This window comes from Anas acuta, chromosome 23 (assembly GCF_963932015.1).
Source record: "Anas acuta chromosome 23, bAnaAcu1.1, whole genome shotgun sequence".
NCBI classification, from domain to species: Eukaryota; Metazoa; Chordata; class Aves; order Anseriformes; family Anatidae; genus Anas; species Anas acuta.
Window position 1 is genome coordinate 6355747 of NC_089001.1, and position 23779 is coordinate 6379525.

At 41.2% G+C, this 23779-nt stretch overlaps 1 protein-coding gene across 2 annotated transcripts; it reads left to right on the forward strand.

The window, feature by feature from the left end:
* Positions 1 to 1970: 1970 nt before the first annotated feature.
* On the forward strand, positions 1971 to 20851 carry KCNJ1 (potassium inwardly rectifying channel subfamily J member 1). 2 transcript variants are annotated; one of them, XM_068659046.1, is made up of 2 exons: positions 1971 to 2149; positions 18646 to 20851. In XM_068659046.1, exon 2 carries the CDS (start codon positions 18665 to 18667, stop codon positions 19778 to 19780), a length of 1116 nt encoding a protein of 371 aa, XP_068515147.1. In that variant the 5' UTR covers positions 1971 to 2149; positions 18646 to 18664; the 3' UTR covers positions 19781 to 20851. The 2 variants fall into 2 exon arrangements, with proteins under 2 accessions (XP_068515147.1, XP_068515148.1); XM_068659047.1 differs by lacking the exon at positions 1971 to 2149 and adding an exon at positions 8514 to 8801.
* Positions 20852 to 23779: the final 2928 nt, after the last annotated feature.

Sequence of the window (23779 nt, forward strand, 5' to 3'; positions counted from 1 at the left end):
TCATTTTGGAGTTTAAGTTCTCAGCACTTCATGGGGATTACTGCCATTTAGGGGATCTCATTTGTCACTTGTGAAAATCTAGGTCCTTTACTCCCCTCCTCCTGCTCTGCCTTTTTCATGCCAAATATAGGAATAATTTTCTGGCCTCAGACTGAATAAAGTTGTTAATTACACTCTTTCCTAAAAACCTGCAATTGAAATTCATTCCATGAGCTTCTGAAAGCTAGGGAAAGCTATTCTTTCTTATAATACTCTTTTGACATGTCTTAGTGGAAGAAAGAAGAAAGCCCATTCACTTTTAATTTCTCAGTTTTGAGGATAATATTTAACAGAAGTAAAACCCTTGAAGGGCTCAACGTGCTCTTTGAAGCTAGTGGGGTAAAAAAAAAACACAAAAAAACACCATTGAATTTCATTGCAGAAGAATTAGCTTCTTTCTTCAAAAAAAAAATGTGTTAAACAATCTGTAATATGTTATTTGAGGCAAGAAATTTAATTTGTGCCGTTATGAGCTGCCAATAAGGTGACCAGGACAGGATTCCTGCAGGTACTGGTATAGTATAATAATAACCAGATTTATTATTTCTGAGTATACCACATCAATTACTTAAAATGTAAAGTTATCTGCAGCAATTCCATCATCAGTGTTCCTGGTGCTATAATAGCCTATATATGTTGGTATTACTAACAGCATACCTGCCTCACAGGAGTGTTAAGAGATATAACAGATGGATTAAAATACTTGGGAGATGAAAAGTGCTGTTTAATTAAAATTAAATTAAAATTAAATTATCAATTTTATTATTAATGACTGAGTTATTAAAACAATGCAATGGCTAATAACCAAACTCAACTCCTTGTATCAGTGCTTTTTGTCTTCGGAACACTCTGGGGCAAATGCTCTGTCACTGAGTCACAAAGCTCCTGTTTTTTAATTGTGTGAACAACTCTGTGTCTGCCCGAGTGTTAAATAACTTTTTAATGTACAAATCCTATTTCCAGCCTCTTCTAAGCCTCTGAGAAACTGAGGAGGTCCTGCCTACAGGATGTCCTCCACCCACCTTTGGTGGGTACCTGGAAGCACTGGGTTCCTATCGCTGTATAAACCAGGGAAGACCAACCTCCTATCTGAGGTTTTTAATGTTGAGGGTAGAACTCAATTATTTATGGCAGGCATCAAAAGATATAAACTGCTTTATCCACCTAAGTTCTCTCTCTATTGATGGAGAAGAATGTGCACCTCTAGAAGAAAAGACATTCTTAGATACCTGTATTAGATTGAGAAGAAATGCCTTCCTAACTTGAGGGAACCAGAAGAATTAACTTAGATATGCCATTTTTTATGTGCATATAGGTAAATGGGATGATTCTAGGCTTAAATCACTTAATCCCTTAACAATAAGATATAAAGGCTCTACCAAAGGACTGAGAAATACTAGAGATACACATTTTTTCAAGCTCCTAGATCACAGCAATGCAGAGAGAGTAGCAGCATCTTTACTGCAAACAGTTAACTCCTGCAGTCCCTCTGCAAAGGTTTCAGATGGACTCCTGGTTCCAGCTCAGATCTAGGAAGGAAACCCTAAACAAGGGTACATACATCTAATGCAATGCAGACCAAATAAATCAAATTGCAAAGGATTCTGCAGAATAAAGAAAGTATGAAAGACCTCCTCCAGTGTGGTTCCAAGACCACACAGCCCATATAAAACAAAGGCATGATCCTCAAGTAGTCAAGGCACTTCTGTTGGCCTTATACTGCTGGGATGGGGCAAGAGACTGGGAGATGTTGCTGATAGTAACATCAGTTTCTTTGGGTAATATTACACTGCTTTCCCTAAATTCAGCAGCTTAACCCTTCTGCTATATTTTTTGAATCCGCCTAGCAGCCACTCCTCTGCCTTTCACACAGAATACATAAACTGAGCCACAATGTTAATGAGCCATTGCATATAGATGAGCTGGCAACCAGTCTGAGCTGACACGGCCGCACATAAAAGCCAAGGAGGGCCTTGGGCTGGCTTCCGTTGGTACAGAAGCTGTTGGACCAAAGTCCTGTGGGAATTACGTGGTCTAGGGGATACAGGAAGCTGGGCAGCTTTTTCTCCCACCTCCCTTCTGCAGTCACCTTTACTGCCTAACACCCAAGGTAAGAGGCTCAGTGCCACAGTATTTTCTTGGAGGCTGCCAGTGACACCAGGCTGGAAGGGCCTTGAAGTATGGCTATGCAACAGAATACAGTGGGATAAGCTGACACGAGTTAGCAGCAAATTAGCTATTGTGGTTATTGCCAGTATTGTTGTTTTAACCCTGTATTAGTACCAGACAGTCTGTCTTGACCTCATAGTTACTGAAAGGCTAAGTATGTGCACCAGAACAGTTAACAAGAAATAGCTAACGATCTTTACAGCTAGACCGTAACTTCACTGTGTTTCAGTTTCAAGCAGTAACTTACGCATACCAGAAGTGCATTCAGATGCACTGTGAGATGCTCAGATGCTACAGTAATGAGTTTCTCAAAAGTACTGTTAAAAAAAAGTAACCACCCTTAAATTCTCTCCCATTTGGTGCATGACAACATGTAGTGCATGGTTGACTTCCCCAGCCTCTTAGTCAATTACTTTTCTCAACTCATATAAACATCAACAGGGAAAAAGAAAAATCTGCATATGTGTTAGTAATAAATTTAAAAATCAGGACATACCACTTAAGGGTTGACTTGTCAGAAAATGGTAATTAAAGTGTTCCAGCTGACAGTGCCCCTTTAATGAATTATTAGTTATGTTCTCTGAGAACATTTGATGAAAGACACCAAAGTTCTTACTTAAACAAACCAATTTTCTGCATGATGCAATTTTACTGCACAAGAGGGGAAAAATCTCCATTACAGAATCAAACTAGAAAATAACCCAGTAATGGTTTGAATGATCAGGAAGTAACAGGTGCCCCTTCTGTACTGATCACCACTATGTCCTCCACCACAAACTTTTTCGATAGATGCTTATCTAATATTTACCACTGTTTCCTTAAATTCTATTAAAAAACTTATTAAAGTGCAGCAGAAGTTTAGGTCATCAGCTGCTAACTGTTAATAAGCACTATACACAGGTACCATAATGACTAACCAGCTCAGTTTTAACACAAATACAGCAATGCCCGGGGACTGATCCTTTTCATCTAATACCCAGGCACAGCAGAGGCTTCCAAACAGTGATACGTGCATTACACAAATGTCAAAATAGCCCATTTGTGCTGGACAGTGGCAGCAAGTTCTCTCTCCTTGCATACAGAGTCTTATAGGTGATTTTGCATAAGAACCTCAGCGCATGCCAATACCTCTGATTAACCATAATTTGCTGTTGTGCATACCAGCACAGTTCAAGCTGCTGGATCCTGACCCTGCTTGGCAGTGCTCCTGATTGAGGACAGGGGAGCTGAACAAGGCACAGAACATATGGGTGAGGAGGGGTGCGCTTGAAATGGACCAACAGCGGGCATCTCTTCCCCTCTTGGGTTGGTCTCAAGATGAAAAGCCAATGGCAAGTAGTTGGGAGTGAGTCTGTGAGAACTTGGAAGCACAGCCTTTGTTAGTGGAAGCAATGTGTGGAGTGGGGAAAGAGGAGGGCAAAAGCGCACTAAGTCTTTAATCATGGATTTTATTTGGGTGTGAAGGAGAAGGAGGGCAGGGGGTAGGCTTGGGAATGTGGTAAAGAAAGGGGAAGGTATGGGTTATACTGCATATAAATGCCAAAGAAAAGGAACTGGGTAACTAACATAGAAGAGTTTGTTTGGTTAGGTCAGAGATCTGCAAGACTCTCTGGCCTTAATTACTTTTGTTATCTTAAGCATTTCTTTTAATACTCTATTCACCTTCAAAATATGTACTCTCACCTTCCCTGGTTTTCCCAGGAATCTTTCAGAGTATCTGGGACAGAGAAGACAGGCTGCAGTACCTGACTTGTCATGTGAGATTAGGTTCTTCAAAGCTTTTCCTAAACACTTACCCACTAGGCTAGCTAAATATGAACAAAAGGGATAATTACTAAAAGTGAATACAGGTATAATTAATCTAATTTCAACAGAATCAGTCCAGTGTAAAATTGGCTCAAAGCTGTGAATCAGGACCAATGAAGCACTTAATTCTTTCCCTTCTCATTTTTTAGGCCTTTCTTTTTGTTCTGGTGATGTTGTGCCAGTGTTCTTTGTGCCACTAATCTTTTAGCCTGCTTTGAAACACCTACAATTCAGTTTCTTTTGGTTCGGATCACTAATGTGACTTTTAAAGTAGTGCTTACCTTAAACCAATTCGGCAGCCTAAAATTCCCACTGGTGTCAAATCCAGATCCTCTCAAGGGACACTAAAGCTTCCTGCTTATTACTTTCCTCTTCAAAGGGAAAGCAGCCAGCCAGATTTTGTTTTTGACCTCCCCAAGCTCTCCAAACTCTCTACCAGTATGGTAGAAGCAATGGGTGGGATTTCCTGTATTGGCTCCTACTCTTTTGCCTCTCAGACCTGTCTACCCCAAGACCTTCTGTGTCAATACACTATTTTCAGAAACCAGAAGCTTCCACCCCATGCTCACCCTGCAGACAGTGCACCATAAACGCAGGAGGTGGCTTGCAATGCAAGTTCCTAAAAACCTTCTTTGACCTTCCCTGAAAAGCACTTGTTGATGCTACAGGTTTCTCTAGATTGCTTTCCATTATCACACTCATCCTTGAAGTCTTACGCCCCAGTGATGTTTACACTGGCATCCGTTCATCTGGCTTAACCACCAGCCCTAGTAACAACAGGCAAATTGCATTGCTACCAACCACAGGCTACTTTTGATTTCAGAACCTTCCAAGGCATTTGAGTGAGTTTTGACATATACAGGAGCAGCAGGGACCCCCCCCCCCTCAACCTTCAGCCACCATTTGGCAGGGGGGAAGGAGACAGGTAGTAGCAAGAGGCTCTCATGCCTCATTTCCTTTCACCAAGTTTCTTGCTGGTTTCCAGCTCCATCCAGATCTGTCTGCCCTTGACTGTTCCAGGAGAAATGTAACAGAGAACAGCTCTGGGAATTCACATTTCTTGGCAGAAGTTCTGTGGACCCCCCCCCTCCCTCCCCCCCCCCCCCCCGATGGCTGGTAAGCAGTGATATTCTGGGGTAAATAGGCGGTCCTTGAAGGAGCGTGATAGTGGAAAGCACTTTCCAGCCATGAAGTTTGAGCATCCTGTACCTGAAAGCTACTAATGTCCTCATGTGTTTCAAATGTAATCAGCAGCTCACCGTAACACTAAGGTACATCCTTACATTTCTGGACTACAGTGGGAATGAGGGAGTTTGGCAGAAGGATGCAGCTTTACCCTCCTTTACATACAATCACAAGACAAAGCAAAGTTGCTACAGAAGTGCCAGGCATCTCTTCCTCCAGCAGCACAGCCCAACAAAAGATGCACTAACACTATGTAGTCTGAGGCTCTATTTCTTGTCTACAAAACAGACTTGTGGTTTGGTGGGCATACTGGAGAAGGAGCTTAGCAGCTGAGATTCACACTCTTTTGTTAGCTCACCCTGAATATCTTCACAAGCCTTTTCTACAGAACAGGTAACTTGGACCACATTCAGCTTGTGGGTGGCTGATAAGTTTGCACATGCCATACTGAGTGCTCACAGAGATAAGATTTTATTTGTTTCTTGATTTCACAACACAGAGTTTTGATATGCAAACGTGCCTTCTCTGCAGTATCCCACAATAAATACAAGATAACTTAAATTGGCTCATACTTTAATAAACTCTCTCAACTGCCTTCTGTGCTTCTGTGTAGGCAGATGTGTTCACAGAGTAACCATGAAGCAGATAACAAACAGCAAAATATTTCCTGTTTGAAGCCCTAGAGCTTTCTGTCCCAAAGAGAAAAACAGGGAATTATAGAAGCAACGTTCACAACATAGATACAGCTACTACAATCTGAACATCTACTGTGTGTGTAAGGTCAAGAGATAAGGGAGTTGATCTGACTTCATTCACCTGAAATTTGGATATTATATCTAAACTTGTCACTCAGGATGTCCACACAACCTGGTGGTGGGCAGGTGAGATGAGATGCTGCATAGAACAGCTCTTCCAGTCCTCTTACACTCTAGCTCTGGTATCCCAGATCAGCTGCCTGGGCTTTCCTAAAACTTTGAGGGGTAAAGTGAGGTGAAATGAATCCTTCATCAGATTTACACCACTTTGCTAGGACTATGGAAATCTCAAATCACATCCCAAAGTCTGCTTTGAATTCTGTATGAACTAGGACAACTGACACAAGATTTCTAAATGCTTGTTAGTAACTGAAATAAGAGCCTTGCTTTTGGAAGTAACTTAGCCTTGTGTTCAAATTAGGCACTTAACAGAAATAGTTAAAATAGGAATCTTGGTACCTAAAGCTTGTGTAGCTGGAGAGTCAGCTATCTAAGTTTGACAGGAGTGATCAGATGGAAGAAATTTACCTTGAGGTGCCAGTTTTTGATGACTGGAGAGGAACTCTGAAGAACCTGAGCTACTTATGTAGGCTCTTCGATGAATTCCCTCAGGTTGGTGGAATGAATCCACACTGCAGAAAAGATTTTCAGTGAGACTTAAGCTCCTAAACGCAAGCAGGACTGATGCAAGATGTCTATGCAAATTAAGCTTTGCTTTTCACTGGAAAAGAGGCAGTGGGTTCTTTGTAAAGGGTATCTAAGAATGCAACAGTAATCTCATGTCTGTATGGTCTTGTCTGGAATACAGTGACCTTCTGCTGGAAATGCAATAGGTGTTGAACATTATGAGGCACAAAGAGCCACCGGGCACTTTGTTGATAGGATAATTTAAATACAAGACTTGCCCAGTGTGAGCACTCAAACTAAAGACTTTGATCTGCTTAGTACCTACTAATCAGCTTAATATTTGTCCATCTCAGAAAAACATTGTATATGCCCCTCTTTTCACTCCTTATTGAGAATATTAAGATATTAGGCACACAGAAGCTTTTCTTCTTCTTAGATGATAATAAATAAATTTCTACCAATATGGCAGTTGGGCATCTTCTATCTATGTACTCCTAAAACCAGAGCTCCATTAAAATACTGTCTACAGTAAACTGATGCTCTTTGCAGTCACTGAATTCATCCACATGACATCCTAGTTCTACTTCCATATTATGAGTAGATGGGGAAACAGACACTAAGAGGAGAGAGCACTTGTCCCATAGTACACAAAAAGAAGGGAAAAACTGGGAACTAGGTTCAAATATTTGGACTCTCTAGGGAATATTTTAACACTTGATTATGCTTCCTAGGTGCTGCAGCCAGAAGCCTTCTTATTAGGACAGATCAGCTTGCTTTATGGGTTGAGACACAATATATTTGCTAAGTTTACTCTTTACTGTGAAATAACAAAGAATAGAATGTGCTGAATACTAGTCTCTGACCTTGGTAATAAGTTGATTTAATTGGATTTGATTTTTCAAATGTAGCATCTTAAGTCAGCCATAAACTCTGGAATTAGCATATCACATCTCAACACAGGAGAGATTTTAAAGTAGCATAAGGAGATGAAGTCCATGCCCAATGAATTTCAAATTACATTGAGGATGAACTCAGCCATATGCATGTTAAACTAAAATTGTGCAGACTCTGAGTGCATCAAGCAAAGTTATTAATGGCTTACATTTGCTATAAAGAATGCGAAGTAGCTATTTTGTATCCAGTTTGTTCATATGTCTCTTCACATCAATGACCCATGTGATGGGTCAATAATTCACTCAGTGTGCACTGAAAGCCAGAAATGTCTTGCAAGTCAATTACACTTATATAAATAATTAGGAACACAAAAGTAACTGAAGGATTGGAACAGAAAAAGCTGTACTGGTGAAACACTGCATACCCCAGGGACAGCAGACTGTCTTTAGATTTGCAGCTGGTGTACCCCAATACCTTCAAAAGGCACTGTGCATACCCCTGAAAGCAGAAATTACCTTGAAAGGGGCAGTTCAGGGTTTTAGTATTTCAGAGAATAATCAGGTTTCTTCTGTAACTAAAAGTCATTTGCTTTCTGCAGGAGACGTGGGAAAGAAAAAAAAAAAAGGAGAATATTAGACAAATAGCTGCCATCTGAGATTTGATTCTCAAAACTTGCTCCTGAAATGTTTAGCTTTAATGGCATTCAATTGTAGTAAGTCACAAGAACATTTTAACCAATCTGTTTGGCACAGGTGGGCTCTGTCTCTCTAATTCAGACAGACAAAAGTTGCTTCAGCAAACCTCATATTAAAGAGCACAAAATGTCTTTGATACCTTTGACTTCAGCTGAAAACCTCATAAGTCAGACTTTTTCACAGTCCAGAACTTGTGACCACAAACTCATTTTAAAAGCCATGGCATTGGCTGCAGGACATGCTATACGTCCCTTCAAAAGGCACTGGAATAACTGCTGACACCCACCTCAAGATGCAGCAGCCAAGCAGAGATGAGGGAAAAACTATTGAGACTGGAAGGGGACAAGATGCATCTAGACAGCTTGGTTGAACATCATAGAAATCAGACATCAGGAACCAGAAGTAGGACATAATCTGTCATTCAAAGTTTGCAGTGCTGCCAGTGCTTGTGATCAGAGCACTGAATGACAGAAAGAAATCTTTCAAACTACTGATGTCTGATACTCTTATTGTTGAACCTCAACTGATTAAGCGTGCAGCATCAGCCAGCAAGTGCCAATCTACCTTGCAGCTGCTGTGTGACAGACTTGTGGGCGCAGTGAGCAGAAAAAGGAGTATGGCAGATCAGCAGGTAGGTGATCATGTGTTTCAATAAGTGCAGAATGTCAGATGGGCAGATTACTTTATGACTTTGCCATGAACTTCAGTACCCTGAAGTTTTTTTTTTTTTGACTGCTTGAGGGGCACATTCTGGTAGATAAGGGGGAAAACAAACAAACAAACAAACAAACAAAAACAACAGGTGTTCCACAGAATATTTGAGGGTTGCAGTCAAATGCATGACTGATTACCTCCTATGTGAGAGAGTCTAAACTATCCAAATGGGTACAGCTGAATGTGCATCTCTTCAGAAATGCAATGAGCCATTTCAATTTTTAACAATTTTATGATCTCACTGTTTGCTTCTTTGCTTTTTAGACACACAGTAAGAAATGAGATGCTACATTGTCCCTCCTAGATGCTCCCATTCCCTTTTACCAGCTGTAGCCCACCTCAGTGATTACAGGAATCAGGGTCTCTCTTTATCCTTCTGGAGTAAGACAGGAAGTTCAAGAAAATAAGACCAACATTCCTATTAATGGAGAGCAAATCTGGAATGATACTCCTTTGATAAATCTACTGGAAAACTTCTGAACATCACTTCTGAATGTCAGACAGGCCACAGTCCTTCAGAGGATCCTAACACATGCTCATGAAGGAAGTAGTCTGCTAATATTTCTTACAAAGAGAAACTATAATCCTTGGTACAGACTCAAGAAACCAGGAGAACTGGATTACAAAACAATGCCAAATAAAAGCAATTAGCAGAGAAAAGCAACAAATAGATGGAAAAGTAGTAAAAGAACTAATAGTAGAAAAAAACTCTCATAAAATATACATGGGTTTCTCTTATGAGAGTACTAGTTACCAAAGGAAGGGAAATGAGAGGTTCTAAGTATTAAGCCTTATAGAATTTGTGCTGCAATATAGCAAGTCTTTAATGTCTGGCAACTGATTTGTGCAGACTGGAAACTACTATACACACAGTTCAGTGATATAAATTTTCCAAGGAGAAAGATACACATGAACACACACTTTCATCTTGAGAAAAGACCTTCCTCACTTTGTTCTTTATCTTAAGAAAGCAATAGAAATAAGTATGAAAGAGCTGCCCTCTCCGTGGAAAAAATAGCAATAATTTGTATTCATAGTGCACCATTGCTCCTGAAAGATCCAAAAAGAGTTTATAAATGACAGCTGTGTTCAGGGATCATTTCAGTTACTACTAAAGCAACATGCTACTCAGTGCAGGAAATCCGAAAGTTGCTTTGTAATAACATAACATTCTACAGCATGAAAAAAACAAAAAACAAAAAACAAAAAACACAACAGTATCGGTACTAAAATAGCCTTGCAGTTGCATATAAAGTAGTGGAATTACTGTTATTTCCTTTGCAGCCAAGGAAAATGAGTTAGAAAGCAATGGAAACAATCTGAGACCACACATTCAGGACTACAGATTAAAAACTGCTTATTTCCAGACCAATGAATCCAACTTTATTCTCTTCACATCCTTAACTGTTTAGGTGGAACTGCAGGCTACTGCTGCAGAATGCAGCTACCATATATCAGATCATCTGGTACATCTCCAATTTCTTTTTTTCCTCACAATCTCGCTATCTGAGAAATGCCCGAGGCTGAGGCTCCCAATGGCAACCTTGCAAAGCAGGGATTTGAATTTGGTTTATCAAGATCAAGGTTCCAGCTTTTCTGCTGTGGTTGACTTGATGGTTTAGCAATGTTAAAGTCACCTTGCTAACCACAAAAGATTGGGAAGCTAAGTTTACAGCCTAGCTAAGGTAAGGACTGCAGTAGGACAGCATTCTTAAAGCTACATGAAACTATTCCCAGTTGCTGACTGGGACAGCCACCCACTGCACTGTTTACCCCGTTTCTATAAGCAGCTGAAAGATTGCAGCAGAGCAATAACACTGCAGCATGCAGTTCATACCATGAGTTGCAAACATTTGTTTGAAGTACTGCTAAACTGTGTGTAGTCTTTGTCATCAAAACACAGTGGCAGAATTCAACTCTTCCTACTGCAGTATAATCCAGGTTAGGTGCTCATTTGCCTTTCTCTTATGTTCCTCAGTTTCACACAGAAGGAATGTTACAGGTTTGTCAAATAGTAAATCCAATCCTGTCTTTAAGGCTGACTGAGCATGCCATGTGTGACCACACAGCAGGGCATGCAAGGCTTTTGCAGCCTGTTCTGAGTATTCTCTTACTGCAGCTCTACTCAAATTAGCTGTACCCTGTGATGTGAACTACAGTGAGAAAACTTGGTATCATGGCAACATTTAATTTCTTCCTTTTCTTTAGTGCTGTGCAGAGTGCAAAGAGAGCAACTTCATGCTTTTCTTGTGCATTGAGCCTTCTTCCAACCATGCTGGGAGCTGTTGTAACCATGCCAAATATTTTCTGTTGGTTCTAGGTCCTTCTGTCATTATTTTCTGTCATACCCATTGCTAGGTATTTTTTTGGGGTGGTACAGAGCCACTATCAGTTTAAACTCACCAACAGGTTGGACAGAAAGAGCGCACGTGAATGGAAGCTCTGAAATGACAGGGTAAAGCTGAGACACCTTGAGATTAGATGCCAAATCGGGGTCAGAACTGTCACAGTGTTCAAAGGTGGTCTCGCCTTGGGTAGCGGCTGTCTTCTAGCTGTGTGGCTGATGCCCGAGTCAGCTGCCTCTCAGCCTTCAGGGCGTTTGCAGAAAGCCCTTTCAGTGCACCGAGCTGATGACTGAGACTTGACATTGCCAATCTGCAGAAACAAATTGTAAGTTAATGATTCAACCCCTTTAATAATTCAGCAAAGAATAACAAAATGAGAGTGTGTGCAGAATTGGCTCACATGACTGTGTCCATTTTCACCGTGACTTTTATAGGTGGTGTTTATGCTGTACAGCCTTCCCAGCACACACATTACTGCAATAAGCTCTGTGGTTACAGATTGCTTCTGCTCAGTCACACAGGTGAGACTTATTACAGCCTCCATCCCCACAGCTTTGGAGTGTAATGCCTTTTTCTGGCAACCAAAAAGAAAAGTGACTTGACAAAACTTGCCTTTCTCCTTTGAAAAATTTAACAGAAAACAAAATATTTTATATTCAAGATTTCTCAGTAAATCAGTAAGTGGAATACTCAACTAGCATAACACTTTGCCTGTATTAAAGCCCCATTTTTTTCTTTTGCAACCGCAATGACACATCACACACAAAAACACTGCAAGGAGAATCTTTTTCTTTTGACCAAAGAGAAGTCCCAAAAGATATAATTTGCTTGAGAAATAATTTCTCCCAGAGAGCCACTTCCTACTGAAAAATTAATGTTTTCAGTGAAAACCTAATTGTCTGAAAATAGAAATAGTTCTGCTGGGAAATCCCGCTACATGGTAAAGACAGCTTAGCTCCCAGTTCTCTCTTCTCCAGAGGCAAGATACCCAGCATGAATGCATATCTCATGACATATCCTGAGGGTGAAGTGGATCATCTGCAACATGGGAATTCTCTGTCATAGTAGAAGGTGCTATGGGAGATGCAGTCTAGCTGAGAAATTAGTCTGGCACTGCAAAAATATATAATCAAATAATGAAGTTTCCTTTAGTCCCTATGAAGTGATCATTGCTAGAGAGTGCTGGCAAATGTTTTTGTCTAGACAGCTGTTTTACAAGTGCCACGTTTCCAGTAAGTGGCAGAAAGGGAGTATCTGGGCTGGCCTCTTGCCTCTGTGGCTCCTAAGGCAGGAAGAAATGCTGCTTTTGTATGTTTACCAAAGCCTCGATCGTGTTTGCATATGAGACATATGCTCTCTACGCAGCTGACCTCTTCAGGCTCTCTCCCTCAGTAAATGCAGCCATGGATTAACTTCGTGTGCAGCACTAAGTGCCATAATATTAATTGCTAACAATGACAGCACTGGCTTTACTGCTGTAAACCTTTTATTTTTACACCTGAAGTGTGTTAACCTTTGAGGACCCCAAAGAGTCCCAGCCTCCAAGGAAATATGATTTCTCAAGTGCCCGTTGTTGTGGTGCACGTTCTTTCATTTACTCATTTGCCTGTGTTCTCATTTGTGAATTATTCTTTCAAGTCAGCTTTGTGAGGGGAAACTGCAGCCTATCTTTTCAAGCTATGTGCAGCAGGCATAGCGTGAGCAACATTTCTGGATGCAAGCAGCTACTGTGAGTTATCAGACACCTCTGTGAAAGGTACGGCTCCAAGGCACATTCAAGTGAGTGGCACTAGGGGTGCTCAGCAGAACAAAGCAGAGAGCAAACTCCATAAAGCATGCACAAAGTACAATGAGAAGGAAGATCCAATTAAGGTAGTGGGTTAGAAACCCCTACTGTAACTGGATGACAAGGCATTACAGACATCTTCCTGAAGTCTTAGTCTCTTACATAATGATGGTTCCTGGAGAGTCCATACACCCCATACATCAGTCCATACGGGTTTCCTTCCTTTAAAAACCAGGGCATGGGGGAAGCAAGGCAGGAGACGGCACGTGTACTTGTGCTATCACTGCCAGGGGTGGCTGGAACACTCCTGATTCACACAGTTTGAATGACAGAAGGATGAAACCTTCTTCCCCTCTTACTATAGAGGATAAGTTGGGCACTCACGTAAGTTGGACTCACATAAAGCTGGATAGATCATACCTATGTGTATACAGTAACCTGAGACAAAAGACCATGTTCTAAAGATATTTCATATTCACAGTGATTACAGAAAATGCAAAGCCCACAGGTAGGAAGAGGAAGGTACCACCTTGCCTCTCTTGCTTGAAAACAGCCATCACTGGAATGGGCAGCTCCAACATGTTGTAGTAATTCTACTTTGTAGGAGAGGGGACAAGGCAGTGGATAAAATCCTTTGGTGTACCCACTAGAAATTCCAGTTGGACTTTAGGTTAGCAAAACATAGTCACTTGGAGTGGGGCTGTTCCAAGACTCCCAGCTAGCGTGCTGCACCAGACTGAAGGATCACATCTCCCAGGTGTAACTGGGATTTCAGTCAATGCTTTGGAAGTACAGCCACAGTGTTCAGTGTTCAGATCTGATATCAGGAATAAATACCTAACAATGACATTGCCAAGTCCAAGAAGAAAGCTTGCCTGTGTCATTTTGACAGTACCAGCATTTCTGGTCCCTTTGTTAACATGTCTGTCATAGATCAAGTGGGCATAGAGGATGGTGTAAATCAGATTCTTTTTAGAAAAATCCCTTGGGCTAACTGTAACTGGCTGCTGTAGGCAAGGTTATATTCTTGTTATACTTACAATTGATTTAATTCAAGGCCAGCTGTCTTTGGCAGTCCTTGATTCTGATATAATTTTGATAAAAGCAGTGACACAGGGAGTTGGGATACTGCTACTGCCTTCCCATCCCAGCAGGCAAATTCCTGCTCTGGCCAGGGCATCTACTGAAAAGCAAATGAGCTGTAATCTCTAAAATTCTCAGTAGTAAAGCACCCAGCAGAAAATACACAATGAGACTAAGTGTTGTAGTTGGCTTTTCTAGTAAAAGAAAGGGATTTTATGATGTATTAGGAATTGGATATTTCACATACTTTGTTCAGAGAAAGTTCAACATAAAGAAACTATGGAAAGGACTGAAAGAAGACCTGATTTTTGAAAAGACTAAAATGGGACTGAAAAAACAACCCTTTAACTCTGTATCCCCCTTTCTTCTGCTGAAGCTCAATAGAACTTCATCTGAATCCCTAATAAAAATGTATTTCTGTCAAAAGTTGCAAGTTCTGTGGGCTGCTTTTCATTTATGCTGTCTCCCGCTAATGATTAGTCTCTGTCAACTTTGCTAATACATCCATTGCTGAGGGAAGAAATATGTTTGAAGCTATGGGTATCAAAACTTCAGTGAAATAATAAGTGACAAAGCATTGTTCTTGTCCGACCTCCATCAAGCCTCAAACACCTTCCCTTTCCTTCACTCACTGATCTCCACCAGTGCTGCACGTGACTGAGATTAAAGCCATTTCCCCGGATTTCCAGCATTGCACTCAGGACTTACCCAAAGATCAGTTAAAGCTCCTGGTCATTATCCCCTGCGTTCAAAATTTTTCAATTGAAAACAAGTAGGAGTGAAGAGGACCACTCAGTTACATTTCTGGGTGAGCGGACGAACTCCAGTCGGTATGTAACAATCAGGAACTCTATGGTTCTTGTTAGCTACTTGCAGGAATATAGAGGGAGGAAAAGCAGAAATGCATCTCTAAAGAACTAACTTTCTTAGCATCTATAAATTATTCTGGGTAGAGGGAATTGGTTAGTTAGGAAAGATCAGGAATTTGAGCACGGAAATCTAAAAGTTTCTGCTTATACCAGTGATCGCTGTGAAATATGAGACTGGAACAGCAAAGTGGAGACTCCTTGTTTTTGTAGCTAACCTTGACCTGTAATCTGTAGTCAGAGTGGTTCTACTGGTAAAAGTCCTATCGCTTAATAGAAGCGGTGCAGTGCACCTTCTATGAACATAATATGCCGGGGGACAGCAGCAATGTTGCTGCCTCCTGCAGCAAGACATTTCACATGCAGACAGACTGCAATACCACGTTTATTTGGGCCCAGCAGGAAACATATTCTGGTAAATATTAGCTAAGACATAGTTGGGTTACCTTTGCTGATTTTAACTGAAAGGACCAAGAGCTATATTATATAACTTGCTTTATATAATCTCCTCTAGACAGTCTGTGATACACTTGCAGCATGCTTATACAGGAGGGAATTTTTGTCTTGCTGAAGAGAATCAACACGCTTCAGTTGTGTGGGGGACCAAGAAAGATCTGATGAAGGGATATTCCCTTTGTCATCCTGCCTGAAGAAGGGTGTAATTCTTCAGACTTTGATCTGCTTGAGGATAGCTAAAACAGGGCTTGTAAAACAGTCTGAGGGCAGTGTAAGATTTAAAGAGGCAGGAAAAGAATGGTATAGTTGGGGATCTATTTTCAAGGTTGCAGTCTGGACCATGCTGATTAGCTTGCTGTCATCATCTCTTCTGTGATTATTATCTGTTGATTTGTATGTCCAGATCCTTGTCAAATTTTGAAAGATTTCTAGTGAGGGCTGAATCAGACCTACCAGAATTGTGGTAACGATTTGTCACAACCCTACATGGAAAGATGGCTAGATTAGAAACCCATTTTTTCCCTCGGATTTCTCTCCTCCACACTTGTTCAGTAGGATTAGGAGCTGACCTATGCCAAAAGCACACACACGCAGCGTAAGATGCATGGGGTGTGGCAGCTGGGCATCTCGCACCGCCTCTGTTCAGATACTGACAGTGTACACATTGCTGCCAAAAAGGACGAAATGAATAGCAATGACAGCTGAAGCTGCACATTTCCACACACAGGGGAGTTAAACACTGGAACATTTCTGGGAATGGTGTGTTGCACATTAATGGTGTGGTTTTTTTTGTTCCCTCCTCCCCCCCCCAAAGTATGCATTAACATGAACACATTAATAGTGCGTCAAGAAAATAAAACCTGAGGATTGTTTAGAAACTGACCTCATTCTCCCCCTTCCTCAGGTACCTGCTTAAAGTTTAACCTTTGTCAGCTACAGTCACAAGCAATAAATTAACAGCAAAAATTTTAAGCAGTGAAAAGCTACATTACAAATGACCTTCATTTTTGTCATCCTAAATGTAATAAGCAGAGAAAGGTGGTTTCACTGTAAGTGCAGAAAAAAAGTAGCTATATAGGAGAGAAACAAATACAAGCAAGGACATCAAATCACAGAATTTACTTCTGGCTTTACAAAATGTAATTAATTTTTACTTACTGATATTTTCCCCTTGCTACTGATTACTGTATCAAAAGGTAATCTGTGGTCCCCATAAGCATAACGTCTAATGGAAAGACTTGTTTTAGCCAGCTAAAACAATAGGCAGCTTCTCCAAGTCAATCTAGATGCCTCCAGAGTAAATGAAAGAAAGATTTGCTAAAGAACAGCTTATTACTTCGTTAAGTGTGGAGACAAGACAAGTGGCTCCTCAGAGGGTTCATACTCTTCCTTTACTGGCAATTAGGAGTCAGCTGTACAACTGGCATAGGCAATTACCTAACATTTAAATTGCTTAATCTAAATAAGACAAATTTCACAGTAAACAACTCATGTCAATATATGTAATCCACCGCATATTCCTATGGATTACTCCCATTCTGGATAGAGTATATCAAGGCTTGAGGCAGCTCAGTAGCTCTTCCCGCAGGTATTTAAGCACATATTTCCCACTGAAATCAAGTGAAAATTGGGCAGTCGTTTTTACTACAGTTTGTGCTCAAGTGTTTTGCACCTAGCAAAAATGGAAGCCAGGGTGGGACAGTGATTTTGGGTTAGTAATGTAGCATCTTTAGCTTGCATCTCAAAAATTATTGGTAAGTGTTCAATGCCACCTTTTATTGGGAAGGGTAAAATGGCAGCAAAACAACAACAAAACAATAGCAAAGTTACAAAGTCCTGCACCACCTTATCTGAGATGCACTGCTAATTGCCACCTTATTCTAAAGCAAGCAGTAGCCACAGTAGCTGCAGGTCCCTGAAACGTTCAAGTCTCTGCATGGCTGGGGACTTTATGCCCTTAGAGATGCAGTAAACTCAAGGCATCCTTTGTGTGAGTCACCAAGGAGAATAGTTTCCCCTCACGTTTTTAATTTGAGTTTTTTTTAAGCTGAAGCATTTTGCCCCCAAGAAATGTGATTACAGTACAGTACATTCAGCTACACAAGAAGAATTTTGTTTAACAAAAGGCTAAATAAATAGGCATACAGGGTACATTTCCAGGGTGGCTTAGCTAATCTAACACATCTTCTCTGGCAAAGGAACACATTTTATGCTTGAAGGGTGATCAGCTCTGAAATGAATTATTTCTTCTAAGAACACTCCTAAGATATGGGTCAAAATCTGACCCTAGATCAGCCTCCGAACACAACAATCGCTAACTCTACAGTGGATCAACCTCACCCCACGCCTGCATGTCTGAATAACTCCAAATCTGGGAACTTCCCAAATGTAGGCTGATCCAAATTCTAGTCTGAACACATCTGTATTATTTTCCCCATCAATGATTCATATTGTCTGGGTCTCTTGTTAACATGGTCAGTCAAAGGACAAAATTAAGAGGAACACAGAGCTACATTTTCCTTTAAGGGTGGATTTCAGAATCTGACCCTTTTAGTCTTAGCATTACCTTTGTGGTGAGGAAACATCCAACACTTCTGTTGCTGGAATATAATTATTTACTTTATTCTGACCTAATAGTCCCAGCTTTTGTGTTTCCAGAATTTGAAATTCATGCCCTCAAACCCAGTCTATAACTATGCTAAAAATAACTGCATCTGCCTGTCTTGATTAGACCTTCTGCACCCTCTATTATTTCTTCCTAAATTCACTGTCTGTGTCACATTCAGGGTCTCCTAATGCCGATGTATGCACACAAGTACTTCTTAGTCCCCACTTCATCTTCTAGAAGGCAGAAAAACCTCAAAACTCAGCCACTTCCCACCTGCTCTCCCAATTCATGTCCACAATGAAGTCAGCTGCTTCTCTATGCCTCCGCTTATTCAGCTGAGCAGTGGACTATGTTAACAGTTGACTGATTCAAAGTTTTGCGAGTTTACTGAGCAAGCCAAAATGATTTTTTTTTTTTTCTGGAATGCTCCTTAGGCAAGAATCTGTTAGTTTCCTCATATACTTACTGGAACTTTTCCCCAGTAGCAAAGGGAAAATATGCAAATGATGTAACTTTTTCCTAAGCAAGTGTCTTGAGACTTCGGCAGGCTTTACTTCTTGCCTGCAGGTAAATGAGACCTGCATTACCCATAATGTTTATTACTTCTTATTCTCCAGAGCACTATCAGCAGAGGGAATGTTCAACTACCTCCGGAAACGCTTTGCCAGTCACATCACAGAGCGAAGCCGGCGAAGAACAAGGCTTGTTTCTAAAGATGGAAGGTGCAACATAGAGTTTGGCAATGTAGAGCAGTCAAGGTTTGTCTTTTTGGTTGATATATGGACAACTATTCTGGATCTGAGGTGGAGATACAAAATGACTATCTTCATTTCAGCATTCTTAGGCAGCTGGTTTCTTTTTGGTCTCCTCTGGTATGTTGTGGCCTACATACACAAAGATCTTCCAGAATTCAACCCTTCCATAAATCACACCCCCTGTGTTGAGAATATCAATGGTCTGACTTCAGCCTTCCTGTTTTCCTTGGAGACCCAGGTAACCATTGGCTATGGCTTCAGATGTGTCACAGAACAATGTGTCACCGCCATTTTCCTGCTCATCTTCCAGTCTATCCTGGGGGTAATCATCAATTCCTTTATGTGTGGTGCCATCTTGGCCAAGATATCAAGGTCCAAAAACCGGGCTAAGACCATCACCTTCAGTAAGAATGCTGTCATCAGCAAACGTGGTGGGAAGCTCTGCCTGCTAATAAGAGTAGCAAACCTCAGGAAGAGTCTGCTAATTGGGAGCCACATCTATGGAAAACTCCTGAAGACCACCATCACCCCAGAAGGTGAGACAATCATTTTGGACCAGGTCAACATAGAATTTATAGTTGATGCCGGCAATGAGAATCTCTTCTTCATTTCCCCATTAACTATTTATCATATCATAGACAAGAACAGTCCATTCTTCCACACGGCAGCAGAAACCATTCTTCAGCAAGATTTTGAATTGGTGGTGTTTTTAGATGGCACTGTTGAAGCCACCAGTGCTACCTGTCAAGTAAGGACGTCTTACATCCCAGAAGAGGTGCTCTGGGGTTATCGCTTTGCTCCCATTGTGTCCAAGACCAAAGAAGGGAAATACAGAGTAGACTTCCAGAACTTCAGCAAGACTGTGGCTGTGGAGACTCCACACTGTGCCTTCTGTCTCTACAATGAGAAAGAAGCTAAAGCCAAAGAGAAGAAAGGTTATGACAATCCTGGTTTTGTCTTGTCAGAAAGCAGTGAAACCAGTGACACAAAAATGTAGCTCCAAATATTTACCAGACTGCACCTCTTTTCATAATGAATTCAATCTTGAGAAGATTAATAACTTAGTAAAACAAAAAAGAAACACAGATTTGTTTTAACTCTAAAACAGCATTTATCTTCTCATAAGCCTCAAATCAAAGAGGACCAGCACACAGTGATCTCCAGAACACTATTTAACTATGCTATATATTTAATAGAATTTTTAATTTTATTTTTATACCTATGGGACATTTTATGAAGCTGCTAAGTTGGAGTGTCTAACTCACCTAAGTTCTCAGAGGCATGCAAGTCTTAAAAAGCCTGAAAAAATGGAGAGAAACTTTAAATAATGCTAAAGATGCACAGATGTCAGAATGAGAACATTAAAAAGAGAGACATAAGGTAAATACGAAAAAAATACAAAGGGACTTAGGAGCCAAAATCTCCAAAAAAAAAAATGTATGTTTCTGGTTGCCAAAGTCCTCTGTAAAAGCAGACTCTTTGGCTCCAAACTACTTGAGCACTTTCAAATATTTTCAAACAATCCCTTCTTTCTTTGAGGCTGGTACATCTACAGAAATGGAGCGCTAAGGGATGGGGCATGCTTGGGAAGGTAGTTGAAACAACAAAGCTTGGCTTGGACCATCCTGTTGCATCTACAACTTAGTTAAAAAAAAAAAAAAAAGAAAAGCTTCTCTTCTGTGAAAGCCTCTGATTCCTTTCAGGGAAATAACTAAATGTAGAAGAAGTAAAAGGTGAAAAACAAGCAGAAGCAGAGACAACCACAATGGGAGAAGAGGAATCCTGAAGCTTATTCTTTCATCATCCTTCAGATACTCTTCTCTCCATTTCCCCCAGGAGGTGACTACTTGTGATATATTGGAAATACCTGAAGACAACTGTCCAGAAAGAAGGTGAGCCACAGTGGGGAGATGAATACATTGATTGCTTCATGTCTGGCAGAAAAGCAATTCTCTGGGAAAAGACAGGAAACTCCCAGCAATAGATGTATCCTTCAAAAAAATAAAAAGCAAAAACAAAACAAAACAACAACAACAACAACAACAACAAAACATAAAACAAATACCAATGATCTCTTTCTTTGAAGAATGAGTCTTCTTAAAACAAGAACACAGGAAAGATTCACAGGTCCCATCCCATCCCTGTCGCCCACCTTCAGGTTCAGTTCCACATGGTTCATCTCACTGCAGAAAAATGTGCACCTCTGTAGCAAATGAGTCCTGCTCAGTGGTAGCTAAGTTGTGGTGAACATTTTCCTGGTACAATTTTTGACATTTAAGTTTCATATACAACAAGATGCTTCAATAGCTTTTTGGTGAATTTCCACATCCTCACAGCTTTTGTTTTCCCAACTAATTCTTTTGCTGAGAGTCCAAGTGGCAGACCAAAGAGGGAGTTTTTATGGGAACTCTTCCAGTGATGTAATTCATCTCATCTATTTTCACCACTGTGGTAAAATAGAAAGGCCTTTTTAAATGCTGTTGGACTGAGTGTTTTTTAAAGAAAGGGACAATTAAGCAGTCAAATGATAAGACAATTCTGTAAATAAATGGACTGTGAGAGTAGAAATATAAACATCTGGAAACCAAGACTGTTCAGGTCTCAGTCCCAGTGTAGCATCAACCCCTTTGTTGGTTCAGAACAAATCACTGTGTTTCCTATTTGCCATCTGTAACGTGGGACAAAGTACTTTGGCTGTACAAAGAACAATGTTAAGAACAATTATGTCACTAAAGCACTTTAAAAGCCAGTTCTCAACCGTCTCAGTCTTTCCTCTCTTCAAGGCATGGCTGTTACACCCATCTTCACTTCTAGGTGGAAAGGTCAGCACAAAGCTCTGTTCCCAGCATGGGTCACAACCACTAAATACGGCTGCCCGACGGCTGGCTGCAGGGCATGCTGCAACTGCCAGCAGAAATCTTTAAGGTAATTCACAGACATTGCCCAATATCTCAAGCGTACTGATTTTGCAGTCTTTCAAGCACTGCCAACTGTAAAACTACTTTTACAGCCCCAATCACCACAGCATCTGAGCCCCCCGACCAGTAGTGCCTCGCAGATCGTCTGTTTGGAAGGCCAGTAATTATCCCCCACATGGAGTGGCACGGCAAAGCACAAGCAGGGAGTGATTAGTGGCTATCCACAGAAATCTAGGAGGGAACAGGGAAGTGGAATGAAGTCTCAAGAGTGCCAGGCTTGTCTGAACCAAAAGGCTACTTCAGTGCTTCTCAGCCCTTCCATAACTGCTGCTACATTTCCTTTGCAGACTTCCTGCATAGTTGCCCGTGTGTAACTTCCCTGGAAAGCAGTACTGTCAGCACTCAAGGCTTACAAGTCACACCCCTCACCCCTGGGGGAAGAGACACACCAACATGCCCCTAACTGAAGGAGCTAGTCTTTACTGCACAGAAAAAGCAAGTCTATCATAAATCCATTTAAATGGTCCAATCCACTTTGACAGTGAGGTGACAGGGATGAATCCTGTTTACTTTAATGAAAGACGGTCTGCAAAGCTAGTGCTAGGGAAAAAAAAGTATTCAAAGACTACTCTAGTGCCTGTCCAAGGGCAGTGCACATCCTCCAGATCTTAAAGGATCTCTAAGCAATGCACTTGGGCACCTCCCTTGGAAAGCTATCTCACAATCCTAAGTCTCTAAGTTCTTCTTGAGACAGCTTTCCTAGCCTTTTCCCCTAGGCCTCTATACGACACGTGTGAGATGTTATTCTGTGCCTAGAAGTATGTAGAGCTACCACAACTTAAACAGAAGACAGTTGATCTCACTGCAAGGATTGTTCAGTCTGAATCGCAGCTGATTGCTGTAGCCATTGATTAGTCTTAATGCCATCTGATGTTCTGATGTTCACACCTTCTGATGGTTTGGTTGTGCCTTGCTCAACAACTCCCTTGCTGCCTACAGCATCCAAAAGGCGATTGTGTTCTTTCACTTTTTAGCACCACAAAGGTGGAACTGGCTGCTGCATGAACAGGGACAGCACCATGGGGACAGACTCCAGGTTGACAGGACCATGGCTGAGCTATCAAGCTTTCTTGGAGAGGAATCATACTGGGACTGAACTGGGAATCTAGGAGTGAAACCCTCTTGCTGTCACCTCAGGAAACGCCTGCCACTGCCTCCTGCCCGCAGCAGGAGATAGAGCCCTGCAGCCAGAGCCCAGCAGCAAGCGAACAATGAGTGGAATTTCCTCTTTCTGTCCAGAGAGGGCTGTTTGTCACCAGAGAGATAACGTCCCAGGGCAGGGAAAAAAGGTTATCAGGAGACATACCGCACACAGTGCCACTCAGGACAGACTCCATAGGAAATCTATTTTGGGGGCTGTCACCCGTACTGCCATTAAAAGAAAGTTCAGTTAAGAGGATGAAAATAAATTTAATCTTGCTAAGCAGAAGTGGCTGGAGGGAACCACAGATCCGATACTGGAAAACAAAGACTGGTTTCTTTTACCCGTGACAGTGTTTCGTTTTGCCTCTCCACAGCACTCTTTTCTAAAGCCTTATGGTTCTCTTCTCCCTCCTTGCCTGTCCATCCAGTCTGCAATCTGTCCATATTGTAGCAGAAACAATTAGCCCTTTCCACAACTAGTCCTTTCCACACAGTGGAGTATGATGCAGGGGCTAACAGCTGGGTTGGTATAAAGCAAAGAAAGTCTCTTTCTCTTCAGGAGAGGAAATCAGACCATGTACTTACTGCTGGATTAAGGCCTAAAGGGTTTAGCTGTGAAAGTGCTAGCCAAGCAGCTAAGCTTGGGAATAATGTGTCTACACTAAACTTAATTTATTTTCTCATTTCACAAACAACATGTTTCTTCTACTGTATTTATTTTAAACATTCATTCAAGCTGTGCATAATATTTCAATCATTTTGAAATAGATTTACCCTCCTGCTGGCAAATGAATATGGCATCCCGCTGACTGCTGGAGAAAGGGCCATGAATTAAAATAACTGCTTTTAGTAAACTGACATGTGCTAGTTAGCTG

What these genes read in the sequence shown, in the direction of transcription:
- KCNJ1 (XM_068659046.1), top strand. Translation starts at nt 18,665, where the DNA reads ATGTTCAACTACCTCCGGAAACGCTTTGCCAGTCACATCACAGAGCGA.